We start from the raw sequence: 20,984 nt of genomic DNA, 5'->3' as shown, positions 1-20,984 counted from the left end.
TCACACACACACACACACTCTCACACACACACACACACACACACACAGATAGAGGCTGCAGGCAGTGTGCAGTCACAGCCCTGCCTGACACACATACTCACACACACACACACACACACAGAGAGGCAGCAGGCAGTGTGCCTGGGCTTAGGGGGCAGACACACAGAGGGCTGAGCTCCTGGCCAGGCTGGGACACACACACACACACACACCTGGAGTACAGACTCACTGTATAGACACACACACACAGAGGGCTGAGCTCCTGGCCAGGCTGGGACACGCAGAGAGCAGCTATTTCAGCCTCCTTCTCTGCCTGTCCTGACAGGAGAGAGACCTGCTCTCTGTGAACAGCACCCAGCCCCATCTCTCTGTCTGTCAGTGTGTGTCAGTGTGTGTGTCAGTGTGTGTCAGTGTGTCCTTTTTTCTTCTAGAAAACTTTCTGGTCTTGTCTAGATAGGCTGTCAGTGAGACTGTGTTCTTCAGGTGTGTGTGAGACTGTGTTCTTCAGGTGTGTGTGTGACTGTGTTCTTCAGGTGTGTGACTGTGTTCTTCAGGTGTGTGAGGTGTGTTCTTCAGGTGTGTGTGACTGTGTTCTTCAGGTGTGTGAGGTGTGTTCTTCAGGTGTGTGTGAGACTGTGTTCTTCAGGTGTGTGTGTGACTGTGTTCTTCAGGTGTGTGAGGTGTGTTCTTCAGGTGTGTGAGGCTGTGTTCTTCAGGTGTGTGTGACTGTGTTCTTCAGGTGTGTGAGGCTGTGTTCTTCAGGTGTGTGAGGTGTGTTCTTCAGGTGTGTGTGACTGTGTTCTTCAGGTGTGTGAGGCTGTGTTCTTCAGGTGTGTGAGGTGTGTTCTTCAGGTGTGTGTGAGACTGTGTTCTTCAGGTGTGTGTGTGACTGTGTTCTTCAGGTGTGTGTGACTGTGTTCTTCAGGTGTGTGTGACTGTGTTCTTCAGGTGTGTGAGGCTGTGTTCTTCAGGTGTGTGTGACTGTGTTCTTCAGGTGTGTGAGGCTGTGTTCTTCAGGTGTGTGAGGTGTGTTCTTCAGGTGTGTGTGTGACTGTGTTCTTCAGGTGTGTGTGACTGTGTTCTTCAGGTGTGTGAGGTGTGTTCTTCAGGTGTGTGAGGCTGTGTTCTTCAGGTGTGTGTGACTGTGTTCTTCAGGTGTGTGAGGCTGTGTTCTTCAGGTGTGTGAGGCTGTGTTCTTCAGGTGTGTGTGAGACTGTGTTCTTCAGGTGTGTGTGTGACTGTGTTCTTCAGGTGTGTGACTGTGTTCTTCAGCTGTGTGTGACTGTGTTCTTCAGGTGTGTGACTGTGTTCTTCAGGTGTGTGAGGCTGTGTTCTTCAGCTGTGTGTGACTGTGTTCTTCAGGTGTGTGAGGTGTATTCTTCAGGTGTGTGAGGTGTGTTCTTCAGGTGTGTGAGGCTGTGTTCTTCAGCTGTGTGTGACTGTGTTCTTCAGGTGTGTGAGGTGTATTCTTCAGGTGTGTGAGGTGTGTTCTTCAGGTGTGTGAGACTGTGTTCTTCAGGTGTGTGTGAGGTGTGTTCTTCAGGTGTGTGAGGTGTGTTCTTCAGGTGTGTGTGAGGTGTGTTCTTCAGGTGTGTGTGAGGCTGTGCTCTTCAGGTGTGTGTGAGGTGTGTTCTTCAGGTGTGTGAGGTGTGTTCTTCAGGTGTGTGTGAGACTGTGTTCTTCAGGTGTGTGTGTGACTGTGTTCTTCAGGTGTGTGACTGTGTTCTTCAGGTGTGTGTGAGGTGTGTTCTTCAGCTGTGTGAGGTGTGTTCTTCAGGTGTGTGTGAGGCTGTGCTCTTCAGGTGTGTGTGACTGTGTTCTTCAGGTGTGTGTGTGACTGTGTTCTTCAGGTGTGAGGTGTGTTCTTCAGGTGTGTGTGAGGTGTGTTCTTCAGGTGTGTGTGAGGTGTGTTCTTCAGGTGTGTGAGGTGTGTTCTTCAGGTGTGTGTGTGACTGTGTTCTTCAGGTGTGTGAGGTGTGTTCTTCAGGTGTGTGAGGCTGTGTTCTTCAGCTGTGTGTGACTGTGTTCTTCAGGTGTGTGAGGTGTATTCTTCAGGTGTGTGAGGTGTGTTCTTCAGGTGTGTGAGACTGTGTTCTTCAGGTGTGTGTGAGGTGTGTTCTTCAGGTGTGTGAGGTGTGTTCTTCAGGTGTGTGTGAGGTGTGTTCTTCAGGTGTGTGTGAGGCTGTGCTCTTCAGGTGTGTGTGAGGTGTGTTCTTCAGGTGTGTGAGGTGTGTTCTTCAGGTGTGTGTGAGACTGTGTTCTTCAGGTGTGTGTGTGACTGTGTTCTTCAGGTGTGTGACTGTGTTCTTCAGGTGTGTGTGAGGTGTGTTCTTCAGCTGTGTGAGGTGTGTTCTTCAGGTGTGTGTGAGGCTGTGCTCTTCAGGTGTGTGTGACTGTGTTCTTCAGGTGTGTGTGTGACTGTGTTCTTCAGGTGTGTGATTGTGTTCTTCAGGTGTGTGTGAGGTGTGTTCTTCAGGTGTGTGTGAGGTGTGTTCTTCAGGTGTGTGAGGTGTGTTCTTCAGGTGTGTGTGTGACTGTGTTCTTCAGGTGTGTGAGGTGTGTTCTTCAGGTGTGTGTGAGACTGTGTTCTTCAGGTGTGTGTGTGACTGTGTTCTTCAGGTGTGTGACTGTGTTCTTCAGGTGTGTGAGGTGTGTTCTTCAGGTGTGTGACTGTGTTCTTCAGGTGTGTGAGGTGTATTCTTCAGGTGTGTGTGAGGTGTGTTCTTCAGGTGTGTGAGGTGTGTTCTTCAGGTGTGTGAGACTGTGTTCTTCAGGTGTGTGTGAGGCTGTGTTCTTCAGGTGTGTGAGGTGTGTTTTTCAGGTGTGTGAGGTGTGTTCTTCAGGTGTGTGTGAGACTGTGTTCTTCAGGTGTGTGAGGTGTGTTCTTCAGGTGTGTGAGACTGTGTTCTTCAGGTGTGTGTGAGGCTGTGTTCTTCAGGTGTGTGAGGTGTGTTTTTCAGGTGTGTGAGGTGTGTTCTTCAGGTGTGTGTGAGACTGTGTTCTTCAGGTGTGTGAGGTGTGTTCTTCAGGTGTGTGAGGTGTGTTCTTCAGGTGTTTTGATGTTTATGCTTCTTCAGATATCTGGAGTAGCTCCAGAGCTGAAAGGAACTTCGCCCTTCAGTCTGGAGTAAATCTCTCCCTGTCCCATTGAGGTGAGTCAGACCACATGTTCAGTTGGCATATTACAGTCATTGTTTATTTTTGGTTTCAGCTAGTTGAGAAACGCACACACACGGGGCTGGGGTCTCGGGCTCGTCCCGTCTGGACGACGCGGTGACAGACGATGGCTCTAGCTCTTCTGCTCCAGGGTCTGCACCCTCTTGGTCAGCGCCTCCACTGCTGTCCTCAGCTTCTTCAGCTCCTCAGCCAGAGACTGGACGTCCTGAGAGAGAGGGGTCAGTGCAGTCTGAGTGCTCGCCCCAGTGAGTGTCCCTCTGTCTGTCTGTCTGTCTGTCTGTCTGTCTGTCTGTCTGTCTGTCTGTTCCAGATCACAGAACAGATGCCTGGCTGTGTGTCTAGTGTCTGTGTGTCCAGGGCCTGTCTGTCTCTCTTACCCCGCTGTCTGCCTGCTTGTGTCCAGGGCCTGTCTGTGTGTCCAGGGCCTGTCTGTGTGTCCAGGGCCTGTCTGTCTCTCTTACCCCGCTGTCTGCCTGCTTGTGTCCAGCCAGCCTGCTGGTGCTCAGCAAGCTCTTCACCACTTTGAACTCTTTGGTCTTGGTCGCGACGAAGCCCTCCTTCAGCGAGATCAGGATTGGCTCCCCGTCCTTCCCAGCGAACCAATCGTCAGCCTCCACCGCAGGCTCTGGACCAATCGTGTCAGGGTAGAGGTCCTCCTGGAACAGATCGGACTGGGAGAGAGAGAGGAGCGTCAGTGTGTAATGGGAGACAGGGTGTCTACAGAGACAGGCACACTGTCGACAGTGTCTACAGGTGAACAGGTACAGGTGCTCTTACCTTGCGGGGGACGGTCATTACAATAGGCTCACATTTCCTCTCGTGTAGCTTATAGAACCTGTGGAGACAGCAGGGACTGACTGAGACCACGATGCACCATATAACAATCGACATCGTATACAGACCAGCTCTGTATAGTGACCAGTACTGTATACGGACCAGCTCTGTATAGTGACCAGTACTGTATACGGACCAGCTCTGTATAGTGACCAATACTGTATACAGTACAGACCAGCTCTGTATCGTGACCAATACTGTATACAGACCAGCTCTGTATAGAGACCAGTACTGTATACAGTACAGACCAGCTCTGTATAGTGACCAATACTGTATACGGACCAGCTCTGTATAGTGACCAATACTGTATACGGACCAGCTCTGTATAGTGACCAGTACTGTATACGGACCAGCTCTGTATAGTGACCAATACTGTATACGGACCAGCTCTGTATAGTGACCAATACTGTATACAGACCAGCTCTGTATAGAGACCAGTACTGTATACAGTACAGACCAGCTCTGTATAGTGACAAATACTGTATACAGACCAACTCTGTATCGTGACCAATACTGTATACAGACCAGCTCTGTATAGTGACCAGTACTGTATACGGACCAGCTCTGTATAGTGACCAATACTGTATACGGACCAGCTCTGTATAGTAACCAATACTGTATACAGACCAGCTCTGTATAGAGACCAATACTGTATACGGACCAGCTCTGTATAGTGACCAATACTGTATACGGACCAGCTCTGTATAGTAACCAATACTATATACAGTACATACCAGCTCTGTATAGAGACCAATACTGTATACGGACCAGCTCTGTATAGTGACCAATACTGTATACAGACCAGCTCTGTATAGAGACCAATACTGTATACGGACCAGCTCTGTATAGTGACTAATACTGTATACGGACCAGCTCTGTATAGTAACCAATACTATATACAGTACATACCAGCTCTGTATAGAGACCAATACTGTATACAGACCAGCTCTGTATAGTGACCAATACTGTATAGAGTACATACCAGCTCTGTATAGTGACCAATACTGTATACAGACCAGCTCTGTATAGAGACCAATACTGTATACGGACCAGCTCTGTATAGTGACCAATACTGTATACAGACCAGCTCTGTATAGTAACCAATACTGTATACAGTACATACCAGCTCTGTATAGTGACCAATACTGTATACAGACCAGCTCTGTATAGAGGCCAGTACTGTATACAGACCAGCTCTGTGTAGAGACCAGTACTGTATGCAGACCAACCCTATACGGTCAGTCCTGCAGGACAGAGGGTGGTCAGCCCGGCGGTCAGCGTACCTGGCTATCTCACACTTGTTGATCTCCAGGCCTCTCTTGGGCATGTAACCCATGCCCTTCTGGGACTCCTTACTGCTGTACATGGACAGGTAGTGGACATAGGGAGCCTCATCCGTGATCTCGAAATACCGGATACTGCTGTCCCCCTGAGAGAGACAGACGGGTTAATACACCCCGTACGGAGAGAGAGGGGTTAATACACACTGAACTGAGAGACAGATGGGTTAATACAACCTATACTGAGAGAGAGGGGTTAATACACCCTGTACTGAGAGAGAGGGGTTAATACACACTGAACTGAGAGACAGACGGGTTAATACAACCTATACTGAGAGAGAGGGGTTAATACACACTGTACTGAGAGAGGGGTTAATACACACAACTGAGAGAAAGAGAGGGGTTAATACACCCTGTACTGAGAGAGAGAGGTGTTACACCCTGAACAGAGAGAAAGGGGTTACTATACCCTGTACCGAGAGAGACAGACGGGTTAATACAACCTATACTGAGAGAGAGGGGTTAATACACCCTGTACTGAGAGATAGGGGCTAATACACACTGTACTGAGAGAAAGGGGTTAATATACCCTGTACTGAAAGAGAGAGGGGTTAATACACCCTGTACTGAGAGAGAGGGGTTAATACAACCTATACTGAGAGAGAGGGGTTAATACACACTGAACTGAGAGGAAAGGATGTTAACTCTTTCCAGAAAACTAACCTTGCCCACCAGGTAAACGATGCCAGTATCGGGGTCAAAGAAGGGTAGCAGGACTCCACTGCTGGTGTCGAGCTCCTGCAGTGTCATGGGCTCTGAGAAACTGCTCTGCACAGACACACACAGAGCAGCACAGTCACGAGGAGAATCACTACTGTTCACCAGCACTGATCACTACTGCTGCTAATACTGCCCCCTGCTGCTGGTGTCGAGCTCCTGCAGTGTCAAACTGCTCTGCACAGACACACACAGAGCAGCACAGTCACGAGGAGAATCACTACTGTTCACCAGCACTGATCACTACTGCTGCTAATACTGCCCCCTGCTGCTGGTGTCGAGCTCCTGCAGTGTCATGGGCTCTGAGAAACTGCTCTGCACAGACACACACAGAGCAGCACAGTCACGAGGAGAATCACTACTGTTCACCAGCACTGATCACTACTGCTGCTAATACTGCCCCCTGAAGGTCGTAGGTCATCAGGACGTACCGGATCCCACAAGGCCACCTGTCTCTCACTCATGCGGCTGAACCCTGTGGTCAGGATCTTCCCATCAGACACAAAGATCGCCCTGACAGGTCTGGAGCCCTCATGAGGCTTCTCCTTCTCCTGCAACAGAGAGAGAGGGGTTAATACAGACACACTGACTGGACACTCCAGTACATTAACACTGCACTGAGAGAGAGAGAGGGGTTAATACAGACACACTGACTGGACACTCCAGTACATTAACACTGCACTGAGAGAGAGAGGGGTTAATACAGACACACTGACTGGACACTCCAGTACATTAACACTGCACTGAGAGAGAGAGGGGTTAATACAGACACACTGACTGGACACTCCAGTACATTATCACTGCACTGAGAGAGAGAGGGGTTAATACAGACACACTGACTGGACACTCCAGTACATTAACACTGCACAGAGAGAGAGGGGTTAATACAGACACACTGACTGGACACTCCAGTACATTAACACTGCACTGAGAGAGAGGGGGGTTAATACAGACACACTGACTGGACACTCCAGTACATTAACACTGCACTGAGAGAGAGGGGTTAATACAGACACACTGACTGGACACTCCAGTACATTAACACTGCACTGAGAGAGAGAGAGGGGTTAATACAAACACTGACTGGACAATCCAGTACATTAACACTGCACCGAGAGAGAGAGGGGCTCATACAGACACACTGACTGGACACTCCAGTACATTAACACTGCACTGAGAGAGAGGGGGGTTAATACAGACACACTGACTGGACACTCCAGTACATTAACACTGCACTGAGAGAGAGAGAGGGGTTAATACACACACACTGACTGGACACTCCAGTACATTAACACTGCACTGAGAGAGAGGGGTTCATACACACACTGACTGGACACTCCAGTACATTAACACTGCATTTATCACAGTGTTAGTTGCAGTCATATCACTTTGCAACTCACAACTGGAAACCCACTAAAGCCCAGCAGGGGGAGCCTGGTCAGTACCTGGAGGGGAGACTCCTGGGAAAAACTAAGGCTACTCCTGGGAGAGGGGTGAGTGGGGCCAGCAGGGGGCGCTCTCACCCTGCGCTCTGATGCCCCAGTCCAGTGATGGTGAGCTATAAAAGAGTAGGGCTGGACACTGACGGGGACACTGGACTGTAAACAGGCGCCGTCCTTCTGATGAGACGTGAAGCCGGGGTCCTGACTCTCTGTGCTCATTAACAATCCCGGGGTGTCTCTATAAAAGAGTCGGGGTGTTACCCCAGTGTCCTGGCCAAATTTCCCCCTGGTCTTTACCCATCATGGCCTCCTAATAACCCCCCTCTCTGACCTGTCCTCATCGCTCTGCTCTCCTCCACTGAGAGCTGCTGTGTGGGAGAGGACTGGAGCCTCATCCAGGTGGGGTACACACTGCTGGGGGTGGGGGGGATCCCCATGACCTGTACAGCACTTTGAGTGGGGTGTCCAGACAGGCGCTACATAAGGGTCAGCAATTATTATTATTATTATTATTATTATTATTATTATTATTACTAATACTTAGAGAGGAATGGAGTATCTGTGAAATGTAGGAAACAGAAAAAGGAGCCGAAAAAAAGAGGGAAGTGGGAGTGGGAGTGTCAGTGGGTGTGTCAGTGGGTGTGGCAGTGTCAGTGGGTGTGTCAGTGTCAGTGGGTGTGGCAGTGGCAGTGGCAGTGGCAGTGGCAGTGGGTGTGTCAGTGGGTGTGGCAGTGTCAGTGGGTGTGACAGTGGCAGTGGGTGTGTCAGTGGCAGTGGGTGTGGCAGTGGGAGTGTCAGTGGGTGTGTCAGTGGGTGTGGCAGTGGGAGTGTCAATGGCAGTGGCAGTGGGTGTGTCAGTGGCAGTGGGTGTGGCAGTGGGTGTGGCGTGTGGGTGTGTCAGTGGGTGTGGCAGTGTCAGTGGCAGTGGGTGTGACAGTGGGTGTGGCAGTGGGTGTGACAGTGTCAGTGGGAGTGACAGTGTCAGTGGGTGTGGCAGTGGGTGTGTCAGTGGCAGTGGGTGTGTCAGTGGGTGTGTCAGTGGGTGTGGCAGTGTCAGTGGGAGTGGCAGTGGGAGTGTCAGTGTCAGTGGGAGTGGCGGTGTCAGTGGGTGTGTCAGTGGCAGTGGGTGTGGCAGTGGGTGTGGCGGTGTCAATGGGTGTGGCAGTGTCAGTGTCAGTGGGAGTGGGTGTGTCAGTGACAGTGGCAGTGGGTGTGGCAGTGTCAGTGGCAGTGGCAGTGGGTGTGTCAGTGTCAGTGGCAGTGGGAGTGGGTGTGTCAGTGTCAGTGGCAGTGGGAGTGGCAGTGTCAGTGGGAGTGGCAGTGGGTGTGTCAGTGTCAGTGGCAGTGGGAGTGGCAGTGGGAGTGGCAGTGGGAGTGGGTGTGTCAGTGTCAGTGGCAGTGGGAGTGGCAGTGTCAGTGGGAGTGGCAGTGGGTGTGGCAGTGGCGGTCTTGAGGCCTCACTCACAGCGATGACGGAGCCCTTTCGGGGGTCGATGATGCGGATGACCTTGTCCTTGCAGGAGGTGACAATACAGCTGCCATTGCAGTTCCAGCCCACACTGTAGATCATGTCAGAGTGCAGAGAGTCCAGGCGGATCACAGGCTCCCCACAAGCCACATTCCAGATCATGATGACATTGTCACAGCCTGAGAGAGAGGGGTCAATACACACACACTGACTGACACTCCAGTACATGAACACTGCACTGAGAGAGAGAGGGGTTCATACAGACACACTGACTGGACACTCCAGTACAGTAACACTGCACTGAGAGAGAGGGGTTAATACAGACACACTGACTGGACACTCCAGTACAGTAACACTGCACTGAGAGAGAGAGGGGTTAATACACACACACTGACTGGACACTCCAGTACAGTAACACTGCACTGAGAGAGAGAGGGGTTAATACACACACACTGACTGGACACTCCAGTACATTAACACTGCACTGAGAGAGAGAGGGGTTAATACAGACACACTGACTGGACACTCCAGTACATTAACACTGCACTGAGAGAGAGGGGGTTAATACAGACACACTGACTGGACACTCCAGTACATTAACACTGCACTGAGAGAGAGAGGGGTTCATACACACACACTGACTGGACACTCCAGTACATTAACACTGCACTGAGAGAGAGAGGGGTTAATACACACACACTGACTGACACTCCAGTACATTAACACTGCACTGAGAGAGAGAGGGGTTAATACACACACACTGACTGGACACTCCAGTACATTAACACTGCACTGAGAGAGAGAGGGGTTAATACAGACACACTGACTGGACACTCCAGTACATTAACACTGCACTGAGAGAGAGAGAGGGGTTAATACAGACACACTGACTGGACACTCCAGTACATTAACACTGCACTGAGAGAGAGGGGGGTTAATACAGTCACACTGACTGGACACTCCAGTACATTAACACTGCACTGAGAGAGAGAGGGGTTAATACAGTCACACTGACTGGACACTCCAGTACATTAACACTGCACTGAGAGAGAGAGGGGTTAATACACACACACTGACTGGACACTCCAGTACATTAACACTACCAGTTTGCAAGGTGTGTTCAGATGATTTTCAGTGTTTGCTCAGGTTTGTAGGATGTGTTGAGGGAGTTTTTAGGGTGCATTCAGGGTGTGTTCAGGGAGTGTGCAGGGAGTGTTCAGGGAGTGTGCAGTGGGGATGCAGTACCTGCGCTGAGTAGAACATTGTGTGCAGTGGGGTGCCAGCTCAGAATCCCGACACGCTTGGAGTGACCCTCCAGAGTGACCACTGCCTCGGTCATCGGCTTGGTCAGACCCCCGTCAGGAATCTCCCAGATCTACAGAGAGAGAGAGAGTGGTCAGAGAGACAGAGTGACCACTGGCCTGCTCAGACCCCCGTCAGGAATCTCCCAGATCTACAGAGAGAGAGAGAGTGGTCAGAGAGACAGAGTGACCACTGGCCTGCTCAGACCCCCGTCAGGAATCTCCCAGATATACAGAGAGAGAGAGTGGTCAGAGAGACAGAGTGACCACTGGCCTGCTCAGACTCCCGTCAGGAATCTCCCAGATCTACAGAGAGAGAGAGTGGTCAGAGAGACAGAGTGACCACTGGCCTGCTCAGACCCCCGTCAGGAATCTCCCAGATCTACAGAGAGAGAGAGTGGTCAGAGAGACAGAGTGACCATTGGCCTGCTCAGACTCCCGTCAGGAATCTCCCAGATCTACAGAGAGAGAGAGAGTGGTCAGAGAGACAGAGTGACCACTGGCCTGCTCAGACTCCCGTCAGGAATCTCCCAAATCTACAGAGAGAGAGAGTGGTCAGAGAGACAGAGTGACCACTGGCCTGCTCAGACTCCCGTCAGGAATCTCCCAGATCTACAGAGAGAGAGAGAGTGGTCAGAGAGACAGAGTGACCACTGGCCTGCTCAGACTCCCGTCAGGAATCTCCCAGATCTACAGAGAGAGAGAGAGTGGTCAGAGAGACAGAGTGACCACTGGCCTGCTCAGACTCCCGTCAGGAATCTCCCAGATCTACAGAGAGAGAGAGAGTGGTCAGAGAGACAGAGTGACCACTGGCCTGCTCAGACTCCCGTCAGGAATCTCCCAGATCTACAGAGAGAGAGAGTGGTCAGAGAGACAGAGTGACCACTGGCCTGCTCAGACTCCCGTCAGGAATCTCCCAGATCTACAGAAAGAGAGAGAGTGGTCAGAGAGACAGAGTGACCACTGGCCTGCTCAGACCCCTGTCAGGAATCTCCCAGATCTACAGAGAGAGAGAGAGTGGTCAGAGAGACAGAGTGACCACTGGTCTGCTCAGACCCCCGTCAGGAATCTCCCAGATCTACAGAGAGAGAGAGAGTGGTCAGAGAGACAGAGTGACCACTGGTCTGCTCAGACCCCTGTCAGGAATCTCACACAGTCTGTACTGATCGTCTCCCTCAGCGTCCAGCCAGTTCCAGACATGTCCAGTCTCATGGACACTGACCAGCAGAGACACAGACAGGATGACCAGTAGACAGACAGAGAGACAGACAGGCAGACAGGCAGAAATGCAGACAGACAAGCAGAGAGACAGACAGACAAGTAGACAGAGAGACAAACAGACAGAATTGCAGACAGAGAGGCAGAGAGACAGACAGACAAGTAGACAGAGAGACAAACAGACAGAATTGCAGACAGAGAGGCAGAGAGAGAGAGTCAGACAGGTAGATTAACAGACAGACAGGCTGAAGGACAGACAGGCAGAAATGCAGACAGACAGACAGAAATACAAACAAACAGGCAGAGAGACAGACAGGCAGAAATGCAGACAGACAGGCAGGACAGAGAAACAGGCTGAGAGACCGACAGACAGTCAAACAGGCAGAGAGACAGGCAGACAGACAAAGAGACAGGCAGAAATCCAGACAGACAGGCAGAGAGACAGACAGACAGGCAGAGCAGCCTACAGAGCTACAGGGAGGTCACAGCGACCTCTCACAGTGAGTCATGGGAAGGCTCTGGCTGAGTGAGGCAGCGTGGGAATCTCACCATGACTGAACAGTCCTCAGAACCGCTGGCGATGATGTTGTCATTGTGAGGACACCACTCAATATCCAGGACAGGACCAGTGTGACCACACACCGTGGGCTGGGCGATGTCAACACGACCTGTCTGAGAGAGAGAGAGGGGTCAATACAGACACACTGACTGGACACTCCAGTACATGAACACTGCACTGAGAGAGAGAGGGGTTAATACAGACACACAGACTGGACACTCCAGTACATTAACACTGCACTGAGAGAGAGAGGGGTTCATACACACACACTGACTGGACACTCCAGCACATTAACACTGCACTGAGAGAGAGGGGTTAATACAGACACACTGACTGGACACTCCAGTACATTAACACTGCACTGAGAGAGAGGGGTTAATACAGACACACTGACTGGACACTCCAGTACATTAACACTGCACTGAGAGAGAGAGGGGTTAATACAGACACACTGACTGGACACTCCAGTACATTAACACTGCACTGAGAGAGAGAGGGGTTCATACACACACTGACTGGACACTCCAGCACATTAACACTGCACTGAGAGAGAGGGGTTCATACAGACACACTGACTGGACACTCCAGTACATTAACACTGCACTGAGAGAGAGAGGGGTTAATACACACACTGAATGGACACTCCAGTACATTAACACTGCACTGAGAGAGAGAGGGGTTAATACACACACTGACTGGACACTCCAGTACATTAACACTGCACTGAGAGAGAGAGGGGTTAATACAGACACACTGGACACTCCAGTACATTAACACTGCACTGAGAGAGAGAGGGGTTAATACAGACACACTGACTGGACACTCCAGTACATTAACACTGCACTGAGAGAGAGAGGGGTTAATACAGACACACTGACTGGACACTCCAGTACATTAACACTGCACTGAGAGAGAGAGGGGTTAATACACACACTGACTGGACACTCCAGTACATTAACACTGCACTGAGAGAGAGGGGTTCATACAGACACACTGACTGGACACTCCAGCACATTAACACTGCACTGAGAGAGAGGGGTTCATACAGACACACTGACTGACACTCCAGTACATTAACACTGCACTGAGAGAGAGAGGGGTTCATACAGACACACTGACTGGACACTCCAGTACATTAACACTGCACTGAGAGAGAGAGGGGTTAATACACACACACTGACTGGACACTCCAGTATATTAACACTGCACTGAGAGAGAGAGGGGTTAATACACACACACTGACTGGACACTCCAGTACATTAACACTGCACTGAGAGAGAGAGGGGTTAATACACACACACTGACTGGACACTCCAGTACATTAACACTGCACTGAGAGAGAGAGGGGTTCATACACACACACTGACTGGACACTCCAGTATATTAACACTTCACTGAGAGAGAGAGGGGTTAATACACACACACTGACTGGACACTCCAGTACATTAACACTGCACTGAGAGAGAGAGGGGTTAATACACACACACTGACTGGACACTCCAGTACATTAACACTGCACTGAGAGAGAGAGGGGTTCATACAGACACACTGACTGGACACTCCAGTACATTAACACTGCACTGAGAGAGAGAGGGGTTAATACACACACACTGACTGGACACTCCAGTACATTAACACTGCACTGAGAGAGAGAGGGGTTCATACAGACACACTGACTGGACACTCCAGTACATTAACACTGCACTGAGAGAGAGAGGGGTTAATACACACACACTGACTGGACACTCCAGTACATTAACACTGCACTGAGAGAGAGAGGGGTTAATACACACACACTGACTGGACACTCCAGTACATTAACACTGCACTGAGAGAGAGAGGGGTTCATACAGACACACTGACTGGACACTCCAGTACATTAACACTGCACTGAGAGAGAGAGGGGTTAATACACACACACTGACTGGACACTCCGGTACATTAACACTGCACTGAGAGAGAGGGGTTAATACAGACATACTGACTGGACACTCCAGTACATTAACACTGCACTGAGAGAGAGAGAGGCTAATGGCAGCCTAGGGATGAATTCAGTCAGATGGTTTGAATTTGTGTGGACATGCCACCAATTACCCCAGTCAGCCTGAGTTTGTTAATAGTCTGTAGCTGTGTGTGAGACAGGGAGGAGATCAGGGAGAGTGTGGCTTCGTGACGACACTGCTTTCTGGACTGGGGTACTCAGAGCTGGCTACCATCGTGAACACACTCCTAAACCAGGGTTCGACACTTGTGCAGATATCACAGATAGCGCAGGGGTGCCGAGTCTGTTCTGTGTCTGTGAATCAACAGATTCAGAGCTCAGAGTCACCAGTACAGATTCAGAGCTCAGAGTCACCAGTAGAGATTCAGAATTCAGAGTGACCAGTACAGATTCAGGGCTCAGAGTGACCAGTACAGATTCAGGGCTCAGAGTGACCAGTACAGATTCAGAACTCAGAGTGACCAGCAGAGATTCAGAGCTCAGAGTCACCAGTACAGATTCAGGGCTCAGAGTGACCAGTAGAGATTCAGAGCTCAGAGTCACCAGTACAGATTCAGGGCTCAGAGTGACCAGTACAGATTCAGAGCTCAGAGTCACCAGTAGAGATTCAGACCTCAGAGTCACCAGTACAGATTCAGGGCTCAGAGTCACCAGTAGAGATTCAGAGCTCAGAGTCACCAGTACAGATTCAGGGCTCAGAGTGACCAGTAGAGATTCAGAGCTCAGAGTGACCAGTACAGATTCAGGGCTCAGAGTGACCAGTACAGATTCAGAGCTCAGAGTGACCAGTAGAGATTCAGGGCTCAGAGTCACCAGTACAGATTCAGGGCTCAGAGTGACAAGTAGAGATTCAGAGCTCAGAGTGACCAGTACAGATTCAGAGCTCAGAGTCACCAGTACAGATTCAGAGCTCAGAGTGACCAGTACAGATTCAGGGCTCAGAGTTACCAGTACAGATTCAGAGCTCAGAGTGACCAGTACAGATTCACACAGATCCTCTCTCTGTGTTTGTGTTTCTCAGTCTCTGTCTAGTTCACATACAAATTCCCTCTTAAATTTAATTTCAAACTCTCTCTTTCTCTCTTTCAATTCAATTCAATTCAAGGTGCTTTATTAGCATGACCGATGGGTACAATCAGTGTTGCCAAAGCAAATAAAATAATGAAATTCACATGAAACAAAACAGAAAATAAAAGTAAAATAAAATCTACAGACATATTACAGACATTTACAGCAAAGACTCAGTCTCTCTCTCTCTCAGTCTCTCTCTCTCTCAGTCTCTCTCTCTCTCAGTCTCTCTCAGTCTCTCTCTCTCAGTCTCTCTCAGCTCCGCCCACATCACCACTTCCTGGCAGCTGCACTCAGGGCTGCTGTGACCGAATAAGGTAAAAGTACCAGAGACAGCGAAAGCACACACACAGACACACACAGACACACACAGACACACACAGACCCCAGACCTGCACTGACCCCAGACCTCACTGACCCCAGCTCTCTGCACTGACCCCAGCCCTCACTGACCCCAGACCTCACTGACCCCAGCTCTCTGCACTGACCCCAGATCTCACTGACCCCAGCTCTCTGCACTGACCCCAGCCCTCACTGACCCCAGCTCTCTGCACTGACCCCAGCCCTCACTGACCCCAGACCTCACTGACCCCAGCTCTCTGCACTGACCCCAGCCCTCACTGACCCCAGACCTCACTGACCCCAGCTCTCTGCACTGACCCCAGATCTCACTGACCCCAGATCTCACTGACCCCAGCTCTCTGCACTGACCCCAGCTCTCTGCACTGACCCCAGCCCTCACTGACCCCAGCTCTCTGCACTGACCCCAGCCCTCACTGACCCCAGCCCACACTGACCCCAGCTCTCTGCACTGACCCCAGCCCTCACTGACCCCAGCCCTCACTGACCCCAGCTCTCTGCACTGACCCCAGCCCTCACTGACCCCAGCCCTGCACAGGGCTGCCAGCAGGTGGCGCTGTCGCACGGCTGGTACCTTGGCGAGGGGCAGCACCATGAAGGCACCCCCTCCACTGGCCTCCACGATCATGGCCAGGAACTTGGGGTTGACGGAGCAGAAGGTGCTGTCCCAGGTCATCTGCGAGATGCGCATATCATCGTAGCACTGGTCAGCCTTCACCCCTTGGCCAAACACGTGGCGGAACTTACTGGTGCGGACAACCTTCCTGGACATGGTCAGTGGTCAACTGAGGGAGAGAGAGAGAGGGGTTCATACAGACACACTGACTGGACACTCCAGTACATTAACACTGCACTGAGAGAGAGAGAGGGGTTCATACAGACACACTGACTGGACACTCCAGTACATTAACACTGCACTGAGAGAGAGAGGGGTTAATACAGACACACTGACTGGACACTCCAGTACATTAACACTGCACTGAGAGAGAGAGGGGTTAATACAGACACACTGACTGGACACTCCAGTACATTAACACTGCACTGAGAGAGAGAGGGGTTAATACAGACACACTGACTGGACACTACAGTACATTAACACTGCACTGAGAGGGAGAGGGGTTCATACAGACACACTGACTGGACACTCCAGTACATTAACACTGCACTGAGAGGGAGAGGGGTTCATACAGACACACTGACTGGACACTCCAGTACATTAACACTGCACTGAGAGAGAGAGGGGTTCATACAGACACACTGACTGGACACTCCAGTACATTAACACTGCACTGAGAGAGAGAGGGGTTAATACAGACACACTGACTGGACACTCCAGTACATTAACACTGCACTGAGAGAGAGGGGTTAATACAGACACACTGACTGGACACTCCAGTACATTAACACTGCACTGAGAGAGAGAGGGGTTAATACACACACACTGACTGGACACTCCAGTACATTAACACTGCACTGAGAGAGAGAGGGGTTCATACAGACACACTGCAGTGGTTGATGTGTCTTAGTGGTCATGAGTTACAGCTCAGTACGTCTGTTTCACACAGGAAGTCACAGACCAGGATGGAGCTGTACCACTCCCTTCTGCTGCTGAGAAAGAGCTTCAGCCGTCTCATGTGAACTGATCTGCAGGGGTCTCACTGGGCTTTACTGTGCTGTACTGTGTTTCTACCCTGCTCTCACTGGGCTTTACTGCCCTGTACTGTGTTTCTACCCTGCTCTCACTGGGCTTTACTGCGCTGTACTGTGTTTCTACCCCGATCTCACTGGGCTTTACTGCGCTGTACTGTGTTTCTACCCTGATCTCACTGGGCTTTACTGCGCTGTACTGTGTTTCAACCCGATCTCACTGGGCTTTACTGCGCTGTACTGTGTTTCTACCCTGCTCTCACTGGGCTTTACTGCGCTGTACTGTGTTTCTACCCCGATCTCACTGGGCTTTACTGCGCTGTACTGTGTTTCTACCCCGATCTCACTGGGCTTTACTGCGCTGTACTGTGTTTCTACCCTGCTCTCACTGGGCTTTACTGCGCTGTACTGTGTTTCAACCCGATCTCACTGGGCTTTACTGCGCTGTACTGTGTTTCTACCCTGCTCTCACTGGGCTTTACTGCGCTGTACTGTGTTTCTACCCTGCTCTCACTGGGCTTTACTGCGCTGTACTGTGTTTCTACCCCGATCTCACTGGGCTTTACTGCGCCGTACTGTGTTTCAACCCGATCTCACTGGGCTTTACTGCGCTGTACTGTGTTTCTACCCCGATCTCACTGGGCTTTACTGCGCTGTGCTGTGTTTCTACCCCGATCTCACTGGGCTTTACTGCGCTGTGCTGTGTTTCTACCCTGCTCTCACTGGGCTTTACTGCGCTGTACTGTGTTTCTACCCTGCTCTCTAGTCTCGACGTGCTGCTCTCTTGCACACACAGGCATCAGAGGAAGGAAGTGGAAACAGAGAGTTTTGAAACTCGACCTGCTTTTAAAAACAGCAAAACAGAAACCACAGACTCACATCAGCGACTTATAAGGGCACAAACTGGCTCCTGCCCTCTGCCCCTGCCCCGCCCCCTGCCCCCCCGCTCGGAGCTGTGTGCAGGTTCCCCATTTCTGCACTGACATCACCCTGAGAGACACAGACACCTGAGCCAGCACTGAACACTCATCACACTCCACAGGACTGGACCAGCGGTCCTCCTGGTCCAACAGGACCAGACCTGAGCCACTGGCCCAGCTGTCCTCCTGTGACTACAGGACTGGACCTGACTGTTATCTAGTCTGACCCTGGGAGAGGACAGTGATCCACTCTAACCCTGGGAGAGAGCAGTGATCCAGTTTGACCCTGAGAGACAGCAGTGGTATAGTCTGACCCTGGGAGAGGACAGTGATCCACTCTGACCCTGGGAGAGAGCAGTGATCCAGTGTGACCCTGAGAGACAGCAGTGATCTAGTCTGACCCTGAGAGAGGACACTGATCCACTCTGACTCTGGGAAAGCGCAGTGATCCAGTGTGACCCCGAGAGAGAACAGTGATCTAGTCTGACGCTGGGAGAGAGCAGTGGTCCATTCTGAAACCGAGAGAGAGCAGTGCTCCACTCTGACCCTGGGAAATGGATCCAGTGTGACCCTGAGAGACAGCAGTGATCCTGGGAGAAAGCTGTGCATTAAACAGAGAGATCAGTAGTCTGTGTGACAGAGACAGTGAGGAGTTGGTGTGATAGAGAGAGGATGTGGTCTAACTGCTCTCTCCCTCTTCTGCAGAATGCACTCTCTCATCTCTGCCACTTCTGTCTCATCTCTCTGGGTCACATCAGTGCACAAAAGAGCTGTGTCTCTGTGGGACAGTAATAGAGATCAGTGCTGTAAGAGAGCTGTGTCTCTGTGTGGGACAGTAATAGAGATCAGTGCTGTAAGAGAGCTGTGTCTCTGTGTGGGACAGTAATAGAGATCAGTGCTGTAAAAGAGCTGTGTCTCTGTGCGACAGTAATAGAGATCAGTGCTGTAAAAGAGCTGTGTCTCTGTGTGACAGTAATAGAGATCAGTGCTGTAAAAGAGCTGTGTCTCTGTGTGGGACAGTAATAGAGATCAGTGCTGTAAGAGAGCTGTGTCTCTGTGTGACAGTAATTGAGATCAGTGCTGTAAGAGAGCTGTGTCTCTGTGTGGGACAGTAATAGAGATCAGGGCTGTAAGAGAGCAGTGTCTCTGTGTGGGACAGTAATAGAGATCAGTGCTGTAAGAGAGCTGTGTCTCTGTGTGGGACAGTAATAGAGATCAGTGCTGTAAAAGAACTGTGTCTCTGTGTGACAGTAATAGAGATCAGTGCTGTAAGAGAGCTGTGTCTCTGTGGGACAGTAATAGAGATCAGTGCTGTAAGAGAGCTGTGTCTCTGTGTGGGACAGTAATAGAGATCAGTGCTGTAAAAGAACTGTATCTCTGTGTGGGACAGTAATAGAGATCAGTGCTGTAAAAGAGCTGTGTCTCTGTCTGACAGTAATAGAGATCAGTGCTGTAAAAGAGCTGTGTCTCTGTGTGGGACAGTAATAGAGATCAGTGCTGTAAAAGAGCTGTGTCTCTGTCTGACAGTAATAGAGATCAGTGCTGTAAAAGAGCTGTGTCTCTGTGTGGGACAGTAATAGAGATCAGTGCTGTAAAAGAGCTGTGTCTCTTTGGGACAGTAATAGAGATCAGTGCTGTAAGAGAGTTGTGTCTCTGTGTGACAATAACAGAGATCAGTGCTGTAAAAGAGCTGTGTCTCTGTGTGGGACAGTAATAGAGATCAGTGCTGTAAAAGAGCTGTGTCTCTGTGTGGGACAGTAATAGAGATCAGTGCTGTAGGAGAGCTGTGTCTCTGTGTGGGACAGTAATAGAGATCAGTGCTGTAAAAGAGCTGTGTCTCTGTGTAGGACAGTAATAGAGATCAGTGCTGTAAGAGAGACAGTAGTAGAGATGTACTAACACTGCTGTACTGTACTCTTACTGCAGCTCCTGGTATAACAGAACTGGTCTGTTGTAACACAGTGTTAGCGCAGTGGACTGTGATGACAGTGGGTGTTTCTAACAGGCCCAGTTGAAGCAGAAGGGACTCCAGTCTGCTGTGATACAGAGCCTGTCCCTGAAACACACACCACACGAGCTCTCTCCCTCTCTCCACACACTCGCTGCCTCTGCTACCCAATTAGCAGCAATTAGCAACAACAATCAGCCTTTGTACAACGCTGGAGGAGTTCACACAGAAACCTCCGCTGGCCTCCTCTCTCTGCCAGCCTGTCCACCTCCCTCCCCCCCCCGCCGGACGCAGAGGCGCTGGACAGTCCTTACCAGGTCAGCGAGAGGACGAGCAGGCCGGGTCGGGTCGGGTCGAGTCGGGTCTGTCAGGCGGCGGACCGGCGTCTCAGCGCGAGAGAGTGGAGTGAGGAAGAGCTGAGACTCACCGCAGCCTTAACTGACAGAGAGGAAGTGAGAGAGAGGGAGGAGAGAGAGAGGAGAGAGAGGAGGGAGAGAGGAGAGAGAGAGACAGACAGACAGTCAAAAAGCTAGTGAGACTTGTTAAACACACCAACTCCACTGAGCACGTCTGGGATCAACTCGCCCATCCCTGTACAACACAGAGCCTGAGAGAGTCAGGGCCTGACCAGTCACACACACACACACCCCACTGAGCACGTCTGGGATCAACTCACCCATCCCTGTACAACACAGAGCCTGAGAGAGTCAGGGCCTGACCAGTCACACACACACACACCCACTGAGCACGTCTGGGATCAACTCACCCATCCCTGTACAACACAGAGCCTGAGAGAGTCAGGGCCTGACCAGTCACACACACACACACCCCACTGAGCACGTCTGGGATCAACTCGCCCATCCCTGTACAACACAGAGCCCGAGAGTCAGGGTGGTTGTGTTTTATATCAGAAGATATGGAGCCTGAATCAGTCTACAGGAGCTCCAAACCCCTCCCTGTCTATAGGAGCACCACACCCCTCC

At 50.8% G+C, this 20,984-nt stretch overlaps 1 protein-coding gene across 1 annotated transcript; it reads right to left on the bottom strand.

Annotated features, from left to right (window-relative positions):
* Nucleotides 1-3,169: 3,169 nt before the first annotated feature.
* On the bottom strand, nucleotides 3,170-20,442 carry coro1a (coronin, actin binding protein, 1A). Its single transcript, XM_069188328.1, has 11 exons — nucleotides 20,316-20,442; nucleotides 16,061-16,271; nucleotides 12,047-12,169; nucleotides 10,224-10,353; nucleotides 8,976-9,157; nucleotides 6,500-6,619; nucleotides 6,015-6,119; nucleotides 5,295-5,440; nucleotides 3,955-4,012; nucleotides 3,639-3,848; nucleotides 3,170-3,382 (listed from the first exon to the last, which is right to left on the bottom strand). The coding sequence occupies exons 2-11, from the start codon at nucleotides 16,256-16,258 to the stop codon at nucleotides 3,290-3,292; spliced, it is 1,365 nt and encodes a 454-aa protein (XP_069044429.1). The 5' UTR covers nucleotides 16,259-16,271; nucleotides 20,316-20,442; the 3' UTR covers nucleotides 3,170-3,289.
* Between the last annotated feature and the right edge of the window lie 542 nt (nucleotides 20,443-20,984).

The sequence above is a fragment of the Lepisosteus oculatus genome, chromosome 4 (assembly GCF_040954835.1).
Source record: "Lepisosteus oculatus isolate fLepOcu1 chromosome 4, fLepOcu1.hap2, whole genome shotgun sequence".
Classification (NCBI taxonomy): domain Eukaryota; kingdom Metazoa; phylum Chordata; class Actinopteri; order Semionotiformes; family Lepisosteidae; genus Lepisosteus; species Lepisosteus oculatus.
The sequence above is the reverse complement of the archived record's forward strand: the minus strand, read 5'-3'. Positions and strand labels throughout refer to the sequence as shown.

What these genes read in the sequence shown, in the direction of transcription:
- coro1a (XM_069188328.1), bottom strand. Translation starts at nt 16,258, where the DNA reads ATGTCCAGGAAGGTTGTCCGCACCAGTAAGTTCCGCCACGTGTTTGGC. An exon ending in TGGTGCTGCCCCTCGCCAAG is followed by an intron (nt 12,170 to 16,060) that starts GTACCAGCCGTG and finishes TCTCTCTCTCAG; the next exon opens with ACAGGTCGTGTTGACATCGC. An exon ending in ACAAGCAGGCAGACAGCGGG is followed by an intron (nt 3,383 to 3,638) that starts GTAAGAGAGACA and finishes CCTCTCTCTCAG; the next exon opens with GACGTCCAGTCTCTGGCTGA.